Below are 22,616 nucleotides of genomic sequence, written 5' to 3' on the forward strand. Positions count from 1 at the left end.
CCTGGAGGCATGGGAGCAAGGAGAGAGGACAGTGAGAGCAGGTCAGCACTACTGGGAGATCTCCTGAGAGTCAGCCGGGTGGGCTGATGAGTGTCAGTCTGGAAAACTGTGTGGAGAAGTTGGCCTGGAGGGCTAGTAAAGGGGCAGCTGCAGCCAGGTGGGCTGGCAGTGCCTGAAGAAGTGGTGCTGGGATCAGTGACCACAGAGAGGAAGTGCTGGGAAAGTGTAAGCTGTGTCACTCTTCTGTTCTTCAGCAGCTAGACAAAAAGTGTAGCTACTGACTTTTAATAATCAGACACTCACCTGTCCTATGGTCCAGCGATACGGAGGAACAAAGCCCCGCTCCTCTCTCCCTCCTGTCCACGGCACTGGCATTCTGACTGTGGGGGCCGGTCATGAACTGCTCATGCGTGAGCCGCTCTGTGATTGGCTGAGCAATCTTCTGGGACCTGTGACATGTCCCAGAAGATTGCATGGAGGGAGGGGGAGAGGTGAACTTACTTCTGGAGCCCTGGTAGGAAGTGGGAGCTGGGTGCCTCTAAAAATAGGGTATCCACTCCCCCCCCCCCAAAAAAAAGAATGACATGCCAAATGTGGCATGTCAGGGGGTCACCTTCACTTAAAGTGGAAGTTCCATTTTTGGATGGACCTACCCTTTAACGAGTTAATTGAGAAAACACGGAGGAAAGTAACACCTGCCCCATGAGCTAGCCCTCTGGTTTATTTATATCTTGTACTGCCATCTTACACGCACACAAAAGACAAGGAAGCACAGTCATCGCATATCTGCCCTTAGGAAAGTGATAAATTACTTTGAATAAGCAAATCAACAAAAGTGAAACAAGGACAGAAATTCCTTGTCTGCAGTGTAATCCTATGCACACAGTGTGACGTCCTCTATGGGCTCTGATCTCCACCCCCCGAGCAATTTATAAAGCCTTCCACACCTGTAACAGCTCAGTAATTGTGTTGTCTGCTGAGCTCCAACATGCAGCATCTCCCATTCGAAGATCTGGGGGGCCTGCAGCTAATGGGACATGGAAGATTTGGGAACGTCTATAGAGGATGGAGCCAGAAGCTGAACATGGAGGTAGCTCTCAAAGTGGTTCAAGGAGCCCATAGGTATGTACTAACACCAAGATACTTCTAAAACACTGTTTTTCATAGGCAATCCCTAAAAACTCATCTCTTCAGGGAAGCCTATCCTACCTCCACCTAAAAACTGAACTTCTACTTTCTCCATTAAAGTAGAACTAAAGGCAAAACATTTTTTTTTAAGGGTTTTAACCATCTATGCCATTCATGTCCCATTGGGGAGATTTTTCTTCACTTCATGGCCCATAGCCAAAACAAGAAGTCAGAGGAAATCCCTCCAAAAGGGAATCCCTGGTTGACACCAGAACTAGTGTCCATGTTGGAAGATTTCCCCTCTATTAATATTTTGGTGTCAATCCAAAATGTGTTTTTTTTTCTTTCACCTTTGACGATCATGGTTAACAGGACAAATTACATAGTTCCATAGTAGGTGAGGTTAAAAAAAAGTCCATCAAGTCCAACCTTTGTGTGTGCTTTTAATTGAAAGGGTGAATCTCCCTAATAGGGGCACAGATAGAGATAAACAACCTGATGGGGGTTCTAACCCTTCTCTACAATATCCTCAACTAAATATTATCTTTAGTTATACTTTAACTTATCCCCTCATTTATTACCTTTTGTATCACTTGGCCCTCCTTTTAGATTGTAAGCTCTCATGAGCAGGGTCCTTCTAATTCTCTTTACTTGAATTGTATTGTAACTGTACTGTCTTCCTTTATTTTTCAAAGCATTGTACAAACTGTTGGCGCTATATAAATCTTGAATAATAATAATAATAAACAATAACAGTACATTGTTGTTATTATTACTAAAGTGAATTTTAGGACACACAAATGCAATACTAACCCACATTTTTGGTAAAATATAAAAGACAAGGTTGTTCTGAGTAAATATCCAACATGTCAAACCTTAAATTTGTGTGGACTTGTGAAATGGCGCCAAACTTCAGTACCCTATATTTTCTATAGGTGATGCTTCAAAGGCCCCCATATAGGTCATCAATTACACCGGAGGTCTGGTTGTAGAATTATTGCTCTCACGCCGGTGTATGTAACATGTGTATCGCAAACAATGTTTTTACATGTAAGCGCCCCCCATGCATGTGTTTATGTTTGCACGTGCCTATATGAAACTTTATTTTTCCATTACATAGGGGACAAAAAGTCCCTTATGTGGTGATTTTTAAGTGACAGGTTCTCTTTAATGAGACATGCAGGGTCTAAATGCTCTTCTCCCTCCCCTTCACCCAGAAGCACCTGCCAGGTGAGGTGTCTGCTCAGAAGAGCTTACAATCTAATAGGGTGCAGCAAGTGGTATGAAAGGTTGTAACTGTAGGGAATGAGCTTATGGAGGTGATAAAAGATTTGTTGGAGGCATGATAGGCTTCCCTGAAGAGATGAGATTTCAGGGATTGCCTGAAGGTAGCCAGAGTAGGAGATAGCCAGACAGTTTGAGGTAGAGAGTTCCAGAGGATGGGATTCAGTTTAACCACTTCAATACAGGGCACTTTCACCCCCTTCCTTCCCAGCCCAATTTTCAGCTTTCATCGCTCTAGCGCTTTCAGTGACAATTGCGCGGTCATGCTACACTGTACCCAAATGAAATTTTTATCATTTTGTTCGCACAAATAGAGCTTTATTTTGGTGGTATTTATTCACGACTCCGTTTTTTATTTTTTGCGATATAAGCGCAAAAAAGCGGAAATTTGGAAAAAAAAAACAATATTTTATTTTTTCTACTTCAGTAAAAATCCAATAAAATCAAATTTTGTCATAAATTTAAGCCAAAATGTATTCTGCTACATGTTTTTGGTAAAAAAAAATCCGTTAAGTGTATAATAATTGGTTTGTGTGATCACGGACATATGTACGCAAATGATCATGTACATATGTGTGCAGGTGATCACGTACATATGTGTGCAGATAATCATTGGGACATGTGATTTTAGTGGGACATATGTGGGGGACATGTTTTTATTATTAGGGACATGTGTTTTTATTATTTGGGGACATGTATGTTTTGGGGACATGTGTGGGGACATTGTGTTTATACTGTGTGATGTGTTTACTGTGTGGTGTGTTTACTGTGTACACTAGACTGGTGATCAGTGAGTAAAAAGCTGTAAAAAGCAGCCCATACTCACTGATCAGCAGCCGGCTGCAGCGATCTGCTCTCCTCTCCACAGCGATGACTTCTGTGTGAGGAGAGGAGGAGCCGATTGCCTAGCAACCGGCTGTTTGTTTACATCACATGACGGCCGTGATTGGACACGGCCGTCATGTGATCAGGAGGGCCAATCACAGAGCCCTCCTGCCGATCTGAGATGCGCCGTGTCCGGGTGACACGGGCGCATCGGGATCGCGCCGCTGCGCGCGCGCGCGCGATCCCGCTACTCCTGAATGACGTTCCTGAACGTCATATCAGGAGTAGGCGGCTCCCACCCGGCCAATGCACATATACGGTGGTTAAGGAAGTGGTGTGACATTCATGCTATGTCAGTTAGCAATGCGAGGGGAGACCGAATGAGTGAGGTGAGGAATAGACAGATTTGGGTGTCATCGGTGTAGAGATGGTATTGGAAGCTGTGAAGAGGTTATTAAGTGACCAAGGGAGGAGGTGTAAATAGAGAAGAGAAGTCCAAGGACAGAGCCTTGGGGGACCCCTACAAAAAGAGGAAACGGAGAGGAGGAGACAGAGTTGTAGGTAACACTGAAGGAGAACTGTGATAAGTAGGAGGAGAACCAGGATAGAGCAGAATCTTGGAGGCCAAGGAAGTGGAGTTTATTGAGAAGAAGCAGGTGGTCAACAGTATCAAGGACTGCAGAGAGGTCAAGTAGTAGGAGTGTGGAGTAATGGCCATTGGTTTCAGCAGTTAGTAAATCATTACTGAGTTTCAGTAAGGCAGTTTTTGTGGACTGCTGCAATCGAAAGACAGACTGTAATGGGTCAAGAAGGTTATTTTGGAGGTTATGGGGAAGATGAATGTACAGCGGAAATGCCCTCACGTATTGCATCAATCTTGTCTTTGAAATGATTGGCAAACTCTTGAGCAGTGAGCGAGTTAGTAGGTAGAGGGGGTGGGGGACAAAGCAGAGAGTTAAAGGTAAAGAAGAGCCGATGGGGACTGAATATTAATAAGTAGACATGTGCATTCGTTTTCGTCCGAATGTATTTTTGTCCGAATTTCAGCTATTTTCGTTTTGACAAACGATAACAAAAGCACAGAATCCGAAAAACTAAAGATCCGACATAAATAAATGCTTTATTTTCGTTTTCATTGTTACAACAGTTCGATATAGAATAGGAGATTCAACGTGACTGACAATAACAATCTGTGTCTGTAGAACCTGTGGTCGAATGTGCCTAACCTTACCTCTATTAGTCCAAGATTATATAGAGAAAATATTCGACAGAGAAAAAAGATTTGACAGAGAGAAAAGATTCTGCAAGTTATTGTCCTAAAAAGTGTTTGGGGACCCGGGTCCTGCCCCAGGCGACATGTATCAATGCAAAAAAAAGTTTTAAAAACAGACGTTTTTTTGGGAGCAGTGATTTTAATAATGATTAAAGTGAAACAATAAAAGTGTAATATTCCTTTAAATTTCGTACGGGGGGGGGGGTGTCTATAGTATGCCTGTGAAGGGGCGCATGTTTCCCGTGCTTAAAACTGTCCCTGCACAAAGTGTCATTTATGCAGGAAAAAAAGTCCTTTAAAATCACTCGCAGCTATTATGAATTGTCGGCTCCGTAATACAGAGAACACTCATTGAAAGCCATTGATAAAATAAATAAATAAATAAAAAAGCATGGGGGTCCCCCAAATTCAATTACCAGGCCCTTCAGGTCTGGTATGGATATTAAGGGGAACCCCGCGTCAAATTAACAAAAAAAATTGACGTGGGGGTCCCCCTAAAAATCTATACCAGACCCTTTATCCGAGCATGCAACCTGGCAGGCCGCAGGAAAAGAGGGGGGGACAAGAGAGCGGCCCCCCCTCCCTCCTGAACCGTACCAGGCCACATGCCCTCAACATTGGGAGGATGCTTTGGGGGTCTGTGACCCCTCAAAGCACCATGTCCCCATGTTGATGGGGACAAGGGCCTCATCCCCACAACCCTGGTCGGTGGTTGTGGGGGTCTGCGGGCGGGGGGCTTATCAGAATCTGGAAGCCCCCTTTAACAAGGGGACCCCCAGATCCCGGCCCCCCTGTTTGAAATGGTAAGGGGGTACAAAAATACCCCTACCATTTCACAAAGAAAGTGTAAAATATAGTTAAATAAGACAAACACACTTTTGAAAAATTCCTTTATTAAAAATAAAAAAGATTCCAGCGGTGGTAATCCACTCTTGCTATCCAACGACGGACGATCATCTCTCTGGGGTCCAGCGATGGCTCATCTGAATCAGCGCAGCGAATCCATCCATCTTCTGTCTCCACGGAGGAGACACTGCGGGGATTCCGGCGGCCAGACGTTTGTTATATGCGGAGGGCGGGGCCACCCGTCACCTGACCCCGCCCCCTCTGACGCAAGGGGAAACCTGGGGTTCCCCGTAACGTATGGGTGACCCCGCACCCCTCTGATGTAACACAGGCAGGTTTCCGTTACATCAGAGGGGGCGGGGTCACCCATGCGTCACGGGGAACCCTTACGTCACGGGGAACCCTTCCTGTTCCAACATGGCTGCGCACCAGTGCACAAAGCAAGGTCCATAAAGACATGGATGAGCGAGTTTGGGGTGGAGGAACTTGACTGGCCTGCACAGAGACCTGACCTTAACCTGATAGAACACCTTGGCGAATTAATGTTAAGACTGCGAGCCAGGCCTTCTCGTCCAACATAAGTGACTGACCTCAAAAATTTTCTTCTGGAAAAATTGTCAAACATTCCCATAGACACACTTATAAATCTTGTGGACAGCTAAAGCTGTTATAGCTGCAAAGGGTGGGCTAACTCAATATTGAACCCTATGGATTAGGACAGGGATGCCATTAAAGTTCATGTGCGTGTAAAGGCAGGCGGCCCAATACTTTTGGTGTGTGTGTGTGTGTATATATATATATATAAATCTCAAATTAGTTGATGCAAAAATGAATACACCCCACAAACTACTACATCTAGTATTTTGTATGACCTCCATGATTTGTAAGGACAGCACCAAGTCTTCTAGGCATGGAATAAACAAGTTGATGACATATTGCAACATCTATTTTTTTCAATTCTTCAACAATGACCTCTTTTAGATCCTGGATACTGGATGGAGACTAAGGCCGCGTACACACGGGCGGATTGTCTGCCCAACTTAGTCCGCTGAACCGTGTTTCAGCGGACAATCCGCTCGTGTGTGGGCTTCAGCTGACTTTTTCAGCGGACAATCTGACGGACTTAGTCTTTCGGAATTTCCGTAATTTTGTCCGTCCAAACTTGGTTTTGTCCGTCCAAACTTGGTTTCAGCGGACAGTCCGCTCGTGTGTAGGCAAGTTGGACGGACTAAGTATGGCGCATCCTCAGAAAGGATTTACACGGCCGAAGGTTGCATTGCAGTGTATTGGACGTCGTTTTTCTAGTCCCGTCGTACGTGCTGTACACGTCATCGCGCAAGTTTTCAGCAGACTGTCTGTTCATCGTGTGTGGTCAAGTCCGTTCATTCAAAATTTGGACGGACTGTCTGTCGGATTGTCTGACGAACTTAGTTGGGCAGACAATCCGCCCGTGTGTACGCGGCCTAATGCTCAACTTGTCTCTTCAGAATTCTCCATGGGTGTTTGTTTTGGATCAGATCAGGAGACACACTTGGACACTGAATCAGTTTCACCTTGTTCTTCAGAAGTGTAACAGTGGCCTTAGATGTGTGTTTTGGATCATTGTCATGCTGGAAAAGTGCATGACGACCAAGGGCATGGAGTGATGGCAGCATTTTCTCTATCAATATAGAGCAGTACATCTGTGAATTTATGATATCATCAATGAAATGCAGCTCCCCGACACCAGCAGCACTCATGCACCCCCACAGAAGGACACTGCCACCACCATGTTTTACTGTAGGCACCATGCATTTTTCTTTATACTCCTCACCTTGGCGACACCATACAGTTTTGAAGCCATCAGTTCCAAGAACATTTATCTTGCTCTCATCACTTCAGAGTACAGAGTCCCAGTAGTCTTCTCCTTTTTCAGCATGGGCCCTGGCAAATTCTAGGCATGCTTTTTTGTGCATTGGCTTTAGGAGAGGCTTCCTTCATGGATGACACCCATGCATGCCATTTCTCTGCAGTGCACCATATTGTGTCATGGGAAACAATCACCTTGTTTGGCTTTCTACTTCTTTAGCTAATTACAGTGAACTTACATGGTGATTTTCTTCAACCCTGACCTATGCATACGGTAATTACCCCTTCCGAAATATTCCCTTTTACTACCCTTACCTGTACCATTCCATTTTACCTTCCCCTTTCCCAATAAATAGACCACACCGGAGTTTGGAGTATAAATTGGCCATAGCAGCCTTTTATTTAACCAAAACTTTAACCAAAATAAAATAAATAACTTTAATGTTATAATAGAAACATACTTATATATATTGCAACAGCAATTACAACTCCCAGTCGTTTGGTCTTTGACGGTACCTCAGTTCCATTTAACGTTACCATTTTCCCAAAAACCACTGCGGGACCCAAATTTGTACCATATAAGGCCTCCGGCCGTTTAACAGCCTGGAGACAACCCCACCCTCCCGCAGTGTCACCAAACCCGTATCCCAGCCTACCCTTCCGCTGGGATACACCAAAAGGGGCACATACCACCTATGAGCCCCCCACACCGTTCCATCACCTACTTTCCTTTACCCCGTCAAAGACCAAAGACACCGCCACCGCCCGCAAGGATGACCACCTTAGCCTTAAGGGCCCCTCCACACCCGCAGAGCCCGTTCAATCCCCCCCTGCACCCCCAGGGTCCAAAGGTCAGTTCCCACCGCCGTGAGATGCACGCCATCCCCCCTAAGGTACATGCCCACATTCACCTCCAACTCCGTGTGCCGTATCACCAATCCCCCATTCCAGGACACAAACCTCCCCAGGGCCTTATTAACCTTAATTCTAGCTTTATTGAGTCGAACCACAAAGCGAGCCATACGCCACGCGGTCCGCGCAACGATGTCCGACCAGATCACCACCATACTCGGAAAATCCCTCCGAAGCATGAGAAAGTCCCGTTTCACATCCGAAACGATGTCCCTGGTGGACCGGACCCCTAAGTCGTTACCCCCCACATGCAACACCAACACATCCGGGGGCCTATCCAGTCTGGCGTACCGATGAAATTCCGGCACCACCCTGTTCCATTTAAGCCCGGGGATCCCCAACCACCTTATGCTCGCCTCCCCCCGGGAAATCCCCAGCTGCCTTCCTTCCGGCCTGACATCTGCTCTCCTGGCACCCCAAAAAACGTAGGAGTGCCCCAATATCCAGACGAGGCGTTCGCGACCTCTATCTGAAAGGAAAAAACAAATACTAAAGCAACTATGCAAAAACCCGACCACGACCCCCCAAAACATCCACCCCCCTCCTGCCACCTGTAAAACATGAACCAAAACCCCGAACCCGCCTACATCAAGTGTGGCCGCACGTACGACCTAAACCTCCGTGATTCCCAGCGCCCAATCCTCTTGACCACAGCCTCGTCCAACCCGCACCTGGCCGCCTCAGTGGCTGCCCTGATGCGGAAGGAGTGGGAGGCGAACTGAGAGCAATCCAAACCCCCCGCCCGCAGACACCTCCGAAACACAGCCACAAATTGAAAACGGGATAAAAAGGTGCCGTCCTGATGCACCAGAAACGGGACCACCCCTTTTGGCCTAACCCCCAGGAACTCCGATACCACCCTCACCGGGCATAACCCCGATCCCGGCAGCGCAAACAACCATATGTCCACCCCAGTCCCAGTCTGATCTGTCTTGGACCTACGCAGCCGCAAACGCACCCTATCAGCCCCCAAGGTCACATCCTGACCCAACAGTCCCCCCCCAACAGTCTTTGCCGGACTGACCAACTCCCCCACCCGAAAAGCCCCAAAGAACGCCAACGAAAAGGCCGCTCGGAACAACCGCACCTCATAACCAGAAGTGCACTGTTCCCCCAATCGCTCGCAGATAACCTGCAGGACCTGGAAGGTCACCGGCCTCCTCATATCCTTCCGCGGATTGCCCTTCTTGTACCCCTTGACCGCCTGCTTGACCCAAAAACCTTTTGTGTGATCAACCTCCCCACGCAACTTAAACCAAAAGGCCAGCGCCGCAAGCTTACGCTCAATCGAGGACACCGACCCCGCGCGTTCCATGACCTTAGAAACAAAGCACAACACCAACAGCCCCTGATCGCCACCCCCACCCAGCTCAGTGTCCGCTAGCCGTGTAAAATCCATCCATTCCGTCCACACCTTACTGTATGCCGCCCAGGTCGCACCGCTCACCGACCTCCTGATCCATTCCGAGGCGACTCCAACGCAACCTCCCAGAGCCACTCCGGGCAGGGGATCCCCTCTCTCGCCGCCTCCGGAGCCAACGCCCGAAACCTCTCCCACTGGAATCGAGATAAGGCATCAGCCACGTTATTGTCCACCCCCGGTATATGAACGGCATACAAAAACATGTTCGCCTGCAAACACCTCAGCACCAGGTGGCGCAGCAGCCGGATCACCGGCTGCGAAGACGCCCGACATCCGATTGATCACCTGCACCACTCCCATGTTGTCACAGTGCAACCTGATCTTCAGATCCCGGCACGACCCCCCCCCCCCAAAGCTCCATTGCCAGCACCACCGGAAACAATTCCAGCAGCACCAGGTTCTTCGTATACCCCGCCTCCACCCACGACCGGGGCCATGCCTCCGCGCTCCATTGTCCCTGAAAAAAGGCCCCATAGCCCGTGGACCCTGCCGCATCCGTTACCAACTCCACGTCAAAATTACTCACCGGCCCCTTTATCCACACCGACCGTCCATTGAAGCCTTCCAAAAAAGTCTGCCAAATCCACAAGTCCTCCCTAAGTTCCCTCGTCAACCGAATAAAGTGGGTCGGAACCAGAACACCCGCCGTAGCCCCCGACAGCCGGCGGCAAAATATCCGCCCCATCGGAATGATCCGGCAAGCAAAATTTAACTTACCCAGGACCGACTGCAACTTCCGCAGTTGCACTTTCCGTACGCCGACCAACTCCCGCAGCTCCCGCTTCAGTCCCTCGACTTTGTCCGCCGGCAAGCGGCACTCCATCACCTCCGTGTCTATTTCAATGCCCAAAAAACTCAAGACCGTGGCCGGCCCCTCGGTTTTGTCGGCCGCCAACGGCACCCCAAAGCGATCCGCAATGTGCTGCAACGTGGCCAAAAGGATCGCACACACATTGGAGGACGGGGGGCCCACGACGAGAAAGTCATCAAGGTAATGAATCACTGACGCCCAGCCCGACACATCGCGCACCACCCATTCCAAGAATGAACTAAACAGTTCAAACAAGGCACAGGACACGGAACAGCCCATGGGCAAGCACTGGTCCACGTAAAACCGGTCCTGCCAACAACACCCCAAGAGCCAAAAGCTCTCCGGGTGCACTGGCAACAGCCGAAACGCCGTCTCAATGTCAGACTTCGCCATAAGGGCCCCTTTCCCGTAACGCCGCACCCAGCCCACCGCCGCGTCAAACGATGTGTAAGACACCGTGCAGGCCTCGGGATCGATGGCGTCATTCACTGAACCCCCTTTCGGGAAAGACAGATGATGGATAAGCCGGAACTTGTTAGGCTCCTTCTTAGGCACCACCCCTAACGGCGACACCACCAAAACCGGCAACGGTTGTTCCATGAACGGGCCACACATCCTCCCCAAGGAAACCTCCTTAGCCAACTTGTCGCTGACCACCCCCGGATGCCGCAAGGCGGACCTCAAGTTCTTAGCCACCGGAGGAACCACTTCCAACGAACACGGAATCCGAAAACCCACCGCAAACCCTTCCCCCAGCACCCGCGCAGCCCCCTTGTCCGGGTACCTATTTAGAAAAGGACGCATCCTTCCCACCCTCACCGGGGTTGCTCCCCTTGAACGCAGGTTCCCCGGCACGCTTGCCCTTTTTAAAACAACGGGAGAGGGAGTGAGCGCCACCGCAACCGGAACACTCATGTTTAAATCGACAGGACCCCCCGAACTTGCAGGCCCCTTCGTTAAACTGCCAGCACACGCCCATTTTCTTTCCGGCCGGAAATCCAGAGGCGGGGGTTCCCCCGGCCCCCCCCCTGAAAAAACTGCAAAGGCGTCCGCGCCGACGCCATCAACCGTATCCAAAGGCTGATATCCTTGTGATCCCACCGAATATCAGGCCGCACCGCCCGCCGTTGCCTAAACTGCTCGTCGTAACGCAGCCAAGCCGTACCCCCATACACCCTATGCGCTTCCCCGATAGCGTCCATGTAACAAAACAGGGCCGAGCAATGCTCCGGCGCCGTCTCGCCAATCACGCTGGCCAGAATGGCAAACGCCTGCAGCCAATTAGGGAAAGTCCGCGGTATCAGCCGATACCACCTCTTCTCCTCATCATCTTTCTTAGAGCTATCAGGCTTGACCCTATCCAAATTGAACTTCTCCAAGGGAAGCAACGAAAAGATCTCCACATACTCACCCTTCTTGATCTTGTCCCGTACCTCCTGCTTGAGATGCGCCCCCAATGGCCCTTCATAACAGACATAAACCTCACACCTAGCCGCGTCAGCCAGCCGAACCAAATCGACCCGAGCCGCAGCCTCTTTCGCCGCCATGTCGTCCCCCGTACTTACCGAGGATGCTCCAGCCACCGGCGCCTCCTGCTGCGAACTTACCTCCACACTCCCGGACGCCTGCACCTGAAACCCCGAGGGGGAGCCCAAACCCAGCGACCCGAATGCCCCAGCCCCTGGCCCCTGTGAGGCCCCACCCCCACTGGACGCCCCGTCCCCCAGAAGGGAACTCGAACCCGACCCAGCCCCCAGACCACCTACCCAAGGTGCAACCTGCGGGGGTCCCGCGGAAGCCCAGTCAGCAAACCTCTGCAGCAGATCCTTCAAACCCCCCAACAACGCCTGCAACGATTCCTGGGTCCCGCTGGAGGCAGGTCGACCGCCTGCCCCCCGCGGCACCTCCCCCGGGCGGCCCCACGCAGCGCCCCCAACCACTCCCCCCGACAGACACCCCAAAGCATCAGGAAAAGCATTAGAAGTAAAGTGAAGACCCTTACCTGGCTGCGTGGGTCCCCTCCCGTCAGCCGTCCCTCCGGAACCTCCAGCCGCCTCCACTCGACCAAGGACCTCCTCTTTGGAACCCGACAGCTCCCCTTCGGAACGCACATCTGCCGCGGATGGCATAGGCGTAGCAGACCCTCCGGCCGCCGGGCAGCCTGGGGGTGCGTCAGCGGTGCTGGTAGATGCTCCGTCATCGCAATAGGCCCGACCGACCCTCCTGCTGAGCAAGGCGCCCGCACCGCGTCCACGTGCGGGCCCCGTGGGCCTGTCCCCGTCCACCCTCATGGCTCCACTTCCGCTCCGACCTGCCCGCCACGTCTGGTAGCGGACGCGCAGGTGTGTCACTGGATCTCCTCCGCCGTGTCTCCCCCTGCGGCGGCAGCACCGCGGCCGCAAGGGGAACCGTGCTCCGTCCGTCCCCTGACCGCGCCGGTGGGGAGGGGGTGACCGCTGGCTCCAACCCCCCGCTCCCCGAGCCCCGCCCACGAAGAGGATTCCGCCCGGACCCCCCCCCCGAGCCCCCGCTGAAGACCGTTTTGCGGGGGGGGGGGGGGCGGCGGGTACGCTATCGGGCTCCTGGTAGGGCGCTGGACTCTGGTGGAGGGGCCAGGCGAGAAGCGCTCCGGCGGCCTGGACCGCCGAGCGCGTGGTGTGCCATCCCCCCCTTCTACAGGCCCCCCCGCCGCCACACGTGTAATGGCCGCCACCTGCTCCTGCAGCCAGTCCATCCCGCGTGCTCCAGCCGCCGCCCGGAGCCGCTCCACAAGCTCTGCTACGTCCCCCATTGTGTTTAAAGTCCAGCAGAAGCCCCCGTGTGTAAAAACCCACCCGTCCCGCCCGAGATACCGCCGTACAGCCTGAGCTCGTCCTGTGCGTCCTCACCGCCGGCCAACTTCCTAATTGTGACCCCAAGCTTCCTGCCGTAGCTCCTCCCCCTCCTTATATGGCGCTCCGCCCTCTCCTCTTTCTCTCCTGCCGCTCCACCCCTTCCTCTTTCCTCTCTCTAGGCTTAACCCTATAGGGGGTTACCTAGCATCTGTCATGCCAGCCCTGCACCTCCGTCCAGCCTGCGTTTCCGGGCTTCCCTTTCTCATTAGAAGACGCTAATGTTGAGGTGTTAACTTCTGTGGATGGTCTGGACATCTCTGTGAGATGGTTGCAGTTCCAACTTTGTTACATTTTTTTTTATCACTTTTGCTACAGTATTCTGATCCAAAGTCTAGTCTCAGGAGGGGCACTGCAAGAAAATAAGTTCTTTTGGGGGCAATTTATCTGGGAAATGGCTGGTGTTGGAGCTTCAGTCATCACGACACCAGTTGTTATGGTGTCAGGATGATTGAAGAGTATTATTTCTATTACATTGTTATATAAAATGAAATCGTTCAACTCACCATAATGCAGAATCAGTGGGAGCCCTGAGTGTGTCACTTGCCACCGTCGCCTGCCACCAGATGTGAAATGTAATTTGCCATGTCGCCTGTCACCAGATGCATATTGTCACTTGCCATGTCACCTGCCACACATTGCGAATTGTTACTTTCCACGTCACCTGTCACCAGATGTAGATTGACACTTTTCACGTCACCTGCCACACGTTGTGAATTGTCACTTGCCACGTCACCTGTCACCAGATGCAGATTGTCACTTGCCATGTCACCTGCCACATGTTGCGGATCGTCACTTGCCTGCTACAATTGTCACTTGCTGTGTCACTTGCCTTCTACAATTGTCACTTGCTGTGTCACTTTCCTGCTAAGGTGGTCTCTTGCTGTGTCCCAGAGTCAGGAAGCAGATTACCAGTCAGGTAGCAGAGAGATGATATAATCTATCTGCTGCCGCGGCTGCCTGCACAGTGCGGGTGGAACTGCAGGGATGCAGGACGGGCGCCGGGCAATAAGAGATGATGTCATCTATCTGCTCCCCCACCCACCTTCTCCCTGATTGGCCATCCACCCACTCACCCACGAGCCACCCAGCTGCTCACCCACTCTGTCACCTGCCCGCCGATCTTCCCGCACGCTCACCAACTGAGCCATCTGGCAGCCCGCCCGTGGAGCCGCCTGCTCTCTCACCCACGGAGCCTCCTGCTCTCTCACCCGCGGAGCCACCTGCTCTCACCCGCCCACTATCTCATCCGCGGAGCTGCACACGGAGCCCACTCACTCACCCGCATTCTCAGGGGGAGGGGGCAATTGTCCCTTTGCCCCCTCCCCTGGATCCGCCCCTGATTCTGACTGATAAATAAAGCTAAATCTTATTGTAATCTTCCCCTTTCTTGTGTAAAGAAATTATTTTATTTCTCAGGCCTTGCAACATTTCGTTTCCATGTGGTGCCATAGCTGACAGCATGAAATGGGAAGGAGTTCTCTTTGTTAAGTAACACCCTTTTTTGTTTGTGCAAATTAACAAATCTTGGCTGCAATCAATGGTCCGCATTTGTGGGAGTAATTTGTAGTACAGTGTACCACAGTGTTGGCTGGTGATCCATTTTTTTGGGGGGGGCGCAAAGAATGCCCGAACCAGTTAGGACCCCCACCCCGACGACCCCTCCCGCTGGTCACTCACTCGCCCTCAATAGGGCCTACAGATAGTTGGATAAATAGACAGAGAAATTAGATAAATGGACACGTGGATAGATAGACACTGGGTGGGGGGATGGATGGATAGATAGATATTGGAGGGAGGGATGGATGGATACTTGGTGGGAGGGAATGGATGGATGGCCACTGAGCGGGATGGATGGATGGACACTGAGCGGGATGGATGGATGGACACTGAGCGGGATGGGGGGATGGACAGTGAGCGGGATGGGTGGATGGACACTGAGCGGGATGGGTGGATGGACACTGAGCGGGATGGGTGGATGGACACTGAGCGGGATGGGTGGATAGATGGACACTGAGTGGGATGGATGGATAGATGGACACTGAGTGGGATGGATGGATGGATGGACAGTGAGTGGGATGGATGGATGGATGGACAGTGAGTGGGATGGATGGATGGATGGACAGTGAGTGGGAGGGATGGATGGATGGACAGTGAGTGGGAGGGATGGATGGACAGTGAGTGAGTGAGATGGAGGGATGAATGGACAGTGAGTGCGTGAGTGGGATGGATGGACAGTGAGTGGGTGGGATGGATGGACAGTGAGTGGGTGGGATGGATGGCCAGTGGGTGGGATGGATGGACAGTGAGTGGGTGGGATGGATAGACAGTGGGTGGGTGGGATGGATAGTGAGTGAGTGGGATGGATGGACAATGAGTGAGTGGGATGGATGGACAGTGGGTGGGAAGGATGGTTAGTGAGTGAGTGGGATGGATGGACAGTGGGTGGGAAGGATGGATAGTGAGTGAGTGAGTGGGATGGATAGACAGTGAGTGAGTGGGATAAATGAACAGTGAGTGGGTGGGATGGATGGACAGTGAGTGGGTGGGATGGATGGACAGTGAGTGGGTGGGATGGATGGACAGTGAGTGGGTGGGATGGATGGACAGTGAGTGGGTGGGATGGATGGACAGTGAGTGGGTGGGATGGATGGACAGTGAGTGGGTGGGATGGATGAACAGTGAGTGAGTGGGATGGATGAACAGTGAGTGGGTGGGATGGATGTACAGTGAGTGGGTGGGATGGATGTACAGTGAGTGGGTGGGATGGATGGACAGTGGGTGGGTGGGATGGATAGTGAGTGAGTGAATGGGATGGATGGATGGATGGACAGTGGGAGAGTGGGATGGATGGATGGATGGACGGACAGTGGGAGAGTGGGATGGATGGACAGTGAGTGGGATGGATGGACAGTGAGTGGGATGGATGGATGGACAGTGAGTGGGATGGATGGATGGACAGTGAGTGGGATGGATGGATGGACAGTGAGTGGGATGGATGGATGGATGGACAGTGAGAGAGTGGGATGGATGGATGGACAGTGAGTGGGATGGATGGATGGATGGACAGTGAGTGAGTGGGATGGATGGATGGATGGACAGTGAGTGAGTGGGATGGATGGATGGATGGATGGACAGTGAGTGGGATGGATGGATGGATGGACACACAGATCAGTGATGAGGACTTACATGTCTGTTAATGAGGCTCTGTCCTGAGCAGGAATAAATGGCTAGTGATAGGCAGCTGTGACTCCTCCTCTGCCCCATACACTGGCTGTGGTCTTATCTCAGTGTGTAGTCAGTCACAGAAGGCTGGTCTCCTTATATATACAGGATGGGCTGTGTGTTTAACAAGAGCCTCCACTGACACTGCCAAACCGAGACACAGCAACACCAGTGGAGATAATGGAAGCACTGAGGATCAGCACTTGCTAAACACACAGCCCGTGTGAAACCTCCCCATCCATCCATCCTGTAGAAATAAGGAGACCGGCCTTGTGTTGATCAACAATGCTTCTATTATCTCCACTGGCTGTGTCTCGGTTTGGCTGTGTCAGTGGAATTATTCTGCTTTGCCCCCTCCTGTGGATTTCCTACTAGGTGCTTGTTGTTTTGTCTCAGACAGAGGCAAGTGAAGGAGTCCGCTACTCTGCTCCTCCGCTCGGGCGCACTGGTCTGACACAGGGGAAACCGGAAGTGACATACTAACTAGTCTGTCATTCAAAGCACACAGCTATAGTAATCCTATGGGTGCCGGGCGGATGCAGATCGTCACTTTACATTGCGCCACAAGGCGGGTTAAAATCCTGCAAATGAAGCGCCGCATCTGCAATCTTGTGATTGCATTGAGGTGGCGCTTCTCATAGTGCACTGTGTCCGGCGCTCGAACACAGTGCACTTAAGCACTTTTTTTCATTTCTTTTTTTTTTTAAAGGGCCATTTGAAGATTTTTTTTATTTTTGTGACTGACTGCCTGGAGTGGGGGGGGGGGGGGGCGGGGCGGAGCCCAGGCGTCCCCTATGGACGGGCCACCACTGGTGTACCATAGAAAATGTTGATTTTGAAAGAAAAGTACAGGTTTTCTGACAAATCTGTTGGGGTGTACTCATTTATGCTGAGCATATGTATGTGTGTGTGTGTGTGTTTTTTTTTTTTTTAGATGACTGTATGTGATGATTTTATTTTATTAATCTTCTTTTTATACAGGATTTATATAGCACCAACAGTATCAGCAGCGCTTTATAATACAAAGGCAGACAGACAGTACAATTACAATTCAATCCAATAGAAGAGGGTGTGAATTGCCTGATGAACAGTCTGAAATTCGATCAGTGGGTGACCCTCTTGCCACCCTCCTCCCTGATATCCTTTTTATCCAAAAATTCAAGTTCATATTAAGAATGGTGCAGAGATGAGCTTGGCTTTGATGCTATCACGGTTTCTTTTGCTTCCAGCACTAGATAGAAGTCTTTGGCTTCTAGCTATCCAGGCAATCTTCCTTTTTATTTAGAGAGTAATCATCAGTAACAGGCTCACAATAGCTTTGGGATTCTTTGTTTCAGTTCCAACCTGAAAAAGCAGATGAAGGATCTAATGAAGGAACGAGAGATGATGCAGAAAGCGAGCAACACCCATGTTCTCCATCTCCTTGGCATATATGAGAAGGTGGAAGGCAGTCTTGTAGAACATGGACTGGTCATGGAGTATATGCCCCATGGTTCTCTACGCACTCTCTTTGACAATATTCCAGATGTCCCATGGGCTTTCAGATTCCAGATTCTTCATCAAGTGGTCCTTGGAATGAACTACCTTCACAGTCTGGATCCCCCAATAATTCATCTGTGTCTCAAACCCTGCAATGTGCTTTTAAATAAGCAGTTAGATGTTCAGGTAAGTGACCCGTGACAGATGAATGATATAGTATATGTAATAGGGAGGTGTCCTCACTTTCTGTCTCAGTAGCAATAGACAGAACACTCTTCCCCACAGGTAAAAAAGCAGTAGTGAACTAGACAAAAGGCTTAACCCCTTGAACATTATATTCAAAACTTACAAAAAAAGTTTTCCCTTAATATACAGTTTACATTTAACCTAAGTGTAATATTGCCCATTTTGATTGCCCATAATGAGTTCCTGCACACCCTTGGTGGATGTGCTGGGTTCTAGTGGACCACTGGGAGGGTCCAAGAAGAGTAATACACACGATCAAATTGTCCGGCGTACTTAGTCCGCCGAAACGCATTTCACCGGACAATTAGATTGTGTGTGGGCTTCAGCGGACTTTCTCAGCGTAAAGCTGACAATACGTTCGTCAGTATGCTAGTCCAGCGGACTAAGAATGACGCATGCTCAGAAGCAAGTACGAAAAGGAAGCTATTGGCTACTGGCTATTGAACTTCCTTTTTCTAGTCCCGTCGTACATGCTGTACGTCATCGCGCTAGCAAACGCCAGACTTTCTGTGTGTCCGTGTGTGGCCAAGTCTGCTGGACTATCCACTGGATTATTTGCCGGACTAAGTACGCCAGACAATTCGATCGTGCGTACGCATGCATAAGAGTGTGTTGGTCCTAACCATTCCAGCAGGGGCGTAACTATAGGGGGTGCAGCAGTTGCGACCGCAACCGGGCCCTGTGATGCAGGGGGCCCATGCAGCCCTCTCTACATATGGCTGCTCTTTAGTTGTGCATTCCCCGCATGACCTGTGTCCTCAGCCGGCTCCTCAGAGTACCCCTCTCCTGCTCCATGCATTGCCACTCAGTCCGATGTCTGTTCTCCCCAGCCAGAGTCCCGCCCACCCCGAGTCCGGCCCACTCTGCACTGCAAACTTTTCCCGGGTAAACAAACTTTAAGCACACAGATGCAGTGCAGCCCTATGAGAGCCGGCTCCCCGGAGGACACTGCAGGCTTGTCTGCCAGCCCCCCCTCCTCCCCGTCATACACAGATGATGAAAGGTCTTTCTGGGAGATATGCTGATCGCCCGTGCAGCACACTGGATGGAGCCCAGGCCAACATGGATGCGTGCATGGCCTACAGCTTGGTCATGGTGAGTGAGAGGACCCCATCCCGCACACACCATTACATACCCCCTCCATCTCCCCCTGGGGACAGGGACCCCTTCTCACGTGGGGACAGGGACCCCCACTTCCCCTGGGGACAGGGACCCCTTCTCACCTGGGGGCAGTAACTTCATCTGCCCTGGAGAAAAGGACCTCATCTCTTCTGGGGACGGGGACCCCATCCTGCCTAGGGACAGTCCCCCAATGGGGCACCTAAAAATAAATAAAAATACTGATACCAGTGGTGGAACTACAGGGCTCACAAAGGTCATACCTGTGACCACGCCCTGGAGTTCCACCGCCGGACTCGGAGGGAAGGGCCCTGGCTGGGGTTCAGGGGGGCCCTTCATGGTTTCTTGCATTGGGGCCCTGAAGGTTCTAGTTACGCCACTGCATTCCAGGGAATGTATACAGCAGCATCAGAGACGTGGTTTTATGCTCCTGAGGGTGGGGTAATGTGGATTGTGTGCAGATTTAGAGCATACCTGTATATTCCTATTACGGACAGGCCAACATATTCAGTGGATTGCTTTCCGCCTACACTGCTTTGTTTCACCACCTCCAAAATCCATGTAAAAGTTACAGCAGTGCTATGAGCAGGGCTGTCTTTAATATTGATTGGACCCTGGGCAAAAAAAATAAAAATTGGGCCCCCCCAATGCAATTTCGCTCTCCACCTGCTCTGAGATAAAATAAATAGCAGCTAAACTTAAAATCAGTTTACTGTATATGATCGCAATTGGTTGCCAGAGGTTACAGCATATCATTGCCGCTTACTGACTGGTTGCAGCACACATTAAGGCTCACTTATTAGTTGCTAGAGGTTAGAGCACATGGTTTCTACTTATTGATTGGTTGCTAGAGATTACTGTACAGTAATACTGCTCACTGATTGGTTGCTAGAGATTACTGTACAGTAATGCTGCTCACTGATTGGTTTCTATAGGTTACAACACATCTTCACCTCACTGCAGGGGAGCATGATATACGTATGAATGCTGCCTTTAAGTACATATCAACGCAGTCGGCCTCGGCTATTTACATATGAATTCAGCTGCTATTTACATATGAATGCTGACATTATTTACATATGATTGCCGGTTGTTTACATGTAAACACAGGGTCTGCAGGTGAGTCATCTGTACACAACAATAGGAGCTGGGCAGAATTAGTACCATCACTTCATACTGAGATATCGGGACACAGCACGGGACTAAAACTTCAAGGGACGAGGGAATTTAAACCAGGATAGTTGGCAAGTATGAGGCAGCTACTTTGGGCCCCATAACAATGACAGGGCCCAGGGCAGACTCAATGCTGATTTGTGAAAAGAAAGGGAGTGAGTTGCAAGCCCTCCCATAGCTCATACAGCTACAGTGCTAGAGCAAAGAAAATGTATATATTAGCAGCAGATAGTAATGTATCTATTACTGCGCCCGAAATGAGCAGAGTTTAGTATTGCTTCAATGCTGTTCTATATTTTAGCCATGGGTCCACCTTCTGCACTAAATATTACTCTATATGGTCAAAAGCATTGAGACACCTGCCTCTCAGCGTCGCATCCTGAAACCAAGGTTATTAATAGAAAGTTGATCCTCTCTTTTATTTCTGGAAAGTTTTCTGCCAGATACTACTACACAGCCAGTAGGATTCGCTTCTATTCATTCACAAAAGCATCCATTAGGTTGACAAAAATGTAAAGTATTCAAATCTGTCTCTCCGTTGGCATTCTAGTTCATTCATGAGTGTCGGGTTAAGGTCTGGGGTTTGTGAAGAACAATCAGGTTCTTTTACTCCCAGTAAACAACCAGGGCAGTTTTTACAGGGCAGAATTTAGATGATTGGCTTATCAGATGGCAACTTTCCAACAAATCACTGAGGTGTGAGCAATTCTACCACCAATATTTGTTGTTGGTGACTGCATGTCTAAATAAAAAATAATGCATTTGTGCCCACTGTATTCAAGGATGTTTGTGCTTTTACACTCAACCTTACTAAATGCCCACCTACCCTCATTATCCCACACATACCCCCTTTCATTCACTTCAAATAAGCCTTTAACCTGCTCTATCTGCTGTGACCTACCCCAGCTCGGGCTGCTCTAGTCCTCTTCACTAAACTAGTGCGCCACAGTGTATATTTTATGGAAAATACGCTGCACATTCACGGTATACGAAGTTGGGCCACAACAGGGCAAGTCACCAGCCTATCTGAGGAAAGTAGAAGGGTGGTGACGAGAGGGTACTCTAAACTAAAACTTTTACAATGGGGAACATACTTTTAAAAACAAACCCTGAATTTCGAGGTGCATCAGGTACCATTTTTACTGCTCTTTTAGAATGGAAATGGTAAGGAAAATGTAATTCCCCACACCACCTTCATCTTTGAATATGAAACTATCTGAAAGTTTTCTTTGAAGCCAGTATTTGACAACTCCTATAAAATTAATTATAATTCTTCTTTAACAGATCACAGATTTTGGATTGTCCAAGATTATAGGGGCTGCTATTTCTAGAGTTCCATCGTTTGCAGGGATATTGTCCTACATGCCACCCGAAGCTCTAAATAACATTAACTATAAGCCTTTAAAATCGTATGATGTTTACAGGTAAGAAGAAGATGGCTTGGATTGTACTGAGTTGTAATGAATTGCACTGTATTTTAAATCTGTGTACATAATGATTCATAATGACTGCACTGCATGTAAAACATACAATAGTTAAAAACTACACATAAAAATGGTTTCTTAAAACACTTGTTTCATATAAATTATCACTAAACTGACCAAGGATAAATGTGCAGGTACCTAGTTGAACTCCAGGAGCAGAGGCATAATTAGAACCCTCAGGGTCCTGGTGCAGGAAACCATGAAAGGGCACCCTAAACCGAGCCCCTTCCTGTAACTCTGATGTGGGTGGGCTCTGGTGACCAGGGAGCCTCTTACATGAGAGTTCCCTTTTACACCAGAGTCTGCATAGTGAATACACTAAGGTAAAGGGGTTCACTGATGCAAGAGGGGAGTGAGGACACTGATATAGGGGGGAACTTTCAGTGTCTCCCCTTACATCAGTGACCCTCCACAGATTGACTGACTACTGCTCCACAAACCCTGTGGGGCCTGGAGCTGTCACACACTGACCTCTTAATAGCACCCCCACACATCAGCACCTAGGGCACATTTTATTGCATGCCAAACCACATGGTGCTGCAGCACCTTGAGGCTTGGTTTGGCATAATAAAAAAAAAATGTAATTAACTAAAATGAACTGGCTGCTCAGAGGTGAACCAAGCCTCATATCATAATCCCGTTCTTACAT

The 22,616-nt window shown here is 49.8% G+C and overlaps 1 protein-coding gene across 1 annotated transcript in view; it reads left to right on the forward strand.

The window, feature by feature from the left end:
- The first annotated feature begins 979 nt into the window (after window positions 1-979).
- Window positions 980-22,616, forward strand: part of LOC143943376 (receptor-interacting serine/threonine-protein kinase 3-like) — a 71,271-nt gene continuing 49,634 nt past the window's right edge. Inside the window, exons 1-3 of the mRNA XM_077465104.1 lie at window positions 980-1,122; window positions 17,804-18,131; window positions 21,768-21,907. Of these exons, the coding sequence (XP_077321230.1) occupies window positions 989-1,122; window positions 17,804-18,131; window positions 21,768-21,907 (602 nt within the window). The 5' untranslated portion in view covers window positions 980-988. The remainder of the gene's footprint in view (window positions 1,123-17,803; window positions 18,132-21,767; window positions 21,908-22,616) is intronic.

The sequence above is a fragment of the Lithobates pipiens genome, unplaced genomic scaffold (genome assembly GCF_037356315.1).
Source record: "Lithobates pipiens isolate NorthernLeopardFrog02 unplaced genomic scaffold, aLitPip1_a1.2 Scaffold_30, whole genome shotgun sequence".
Taxonomy (NCBI): Eukaryota; Metazoa; Chordata; class Amphibia; order Anura; family Ranidae; genus Lithobates; species Lithobates pipiens.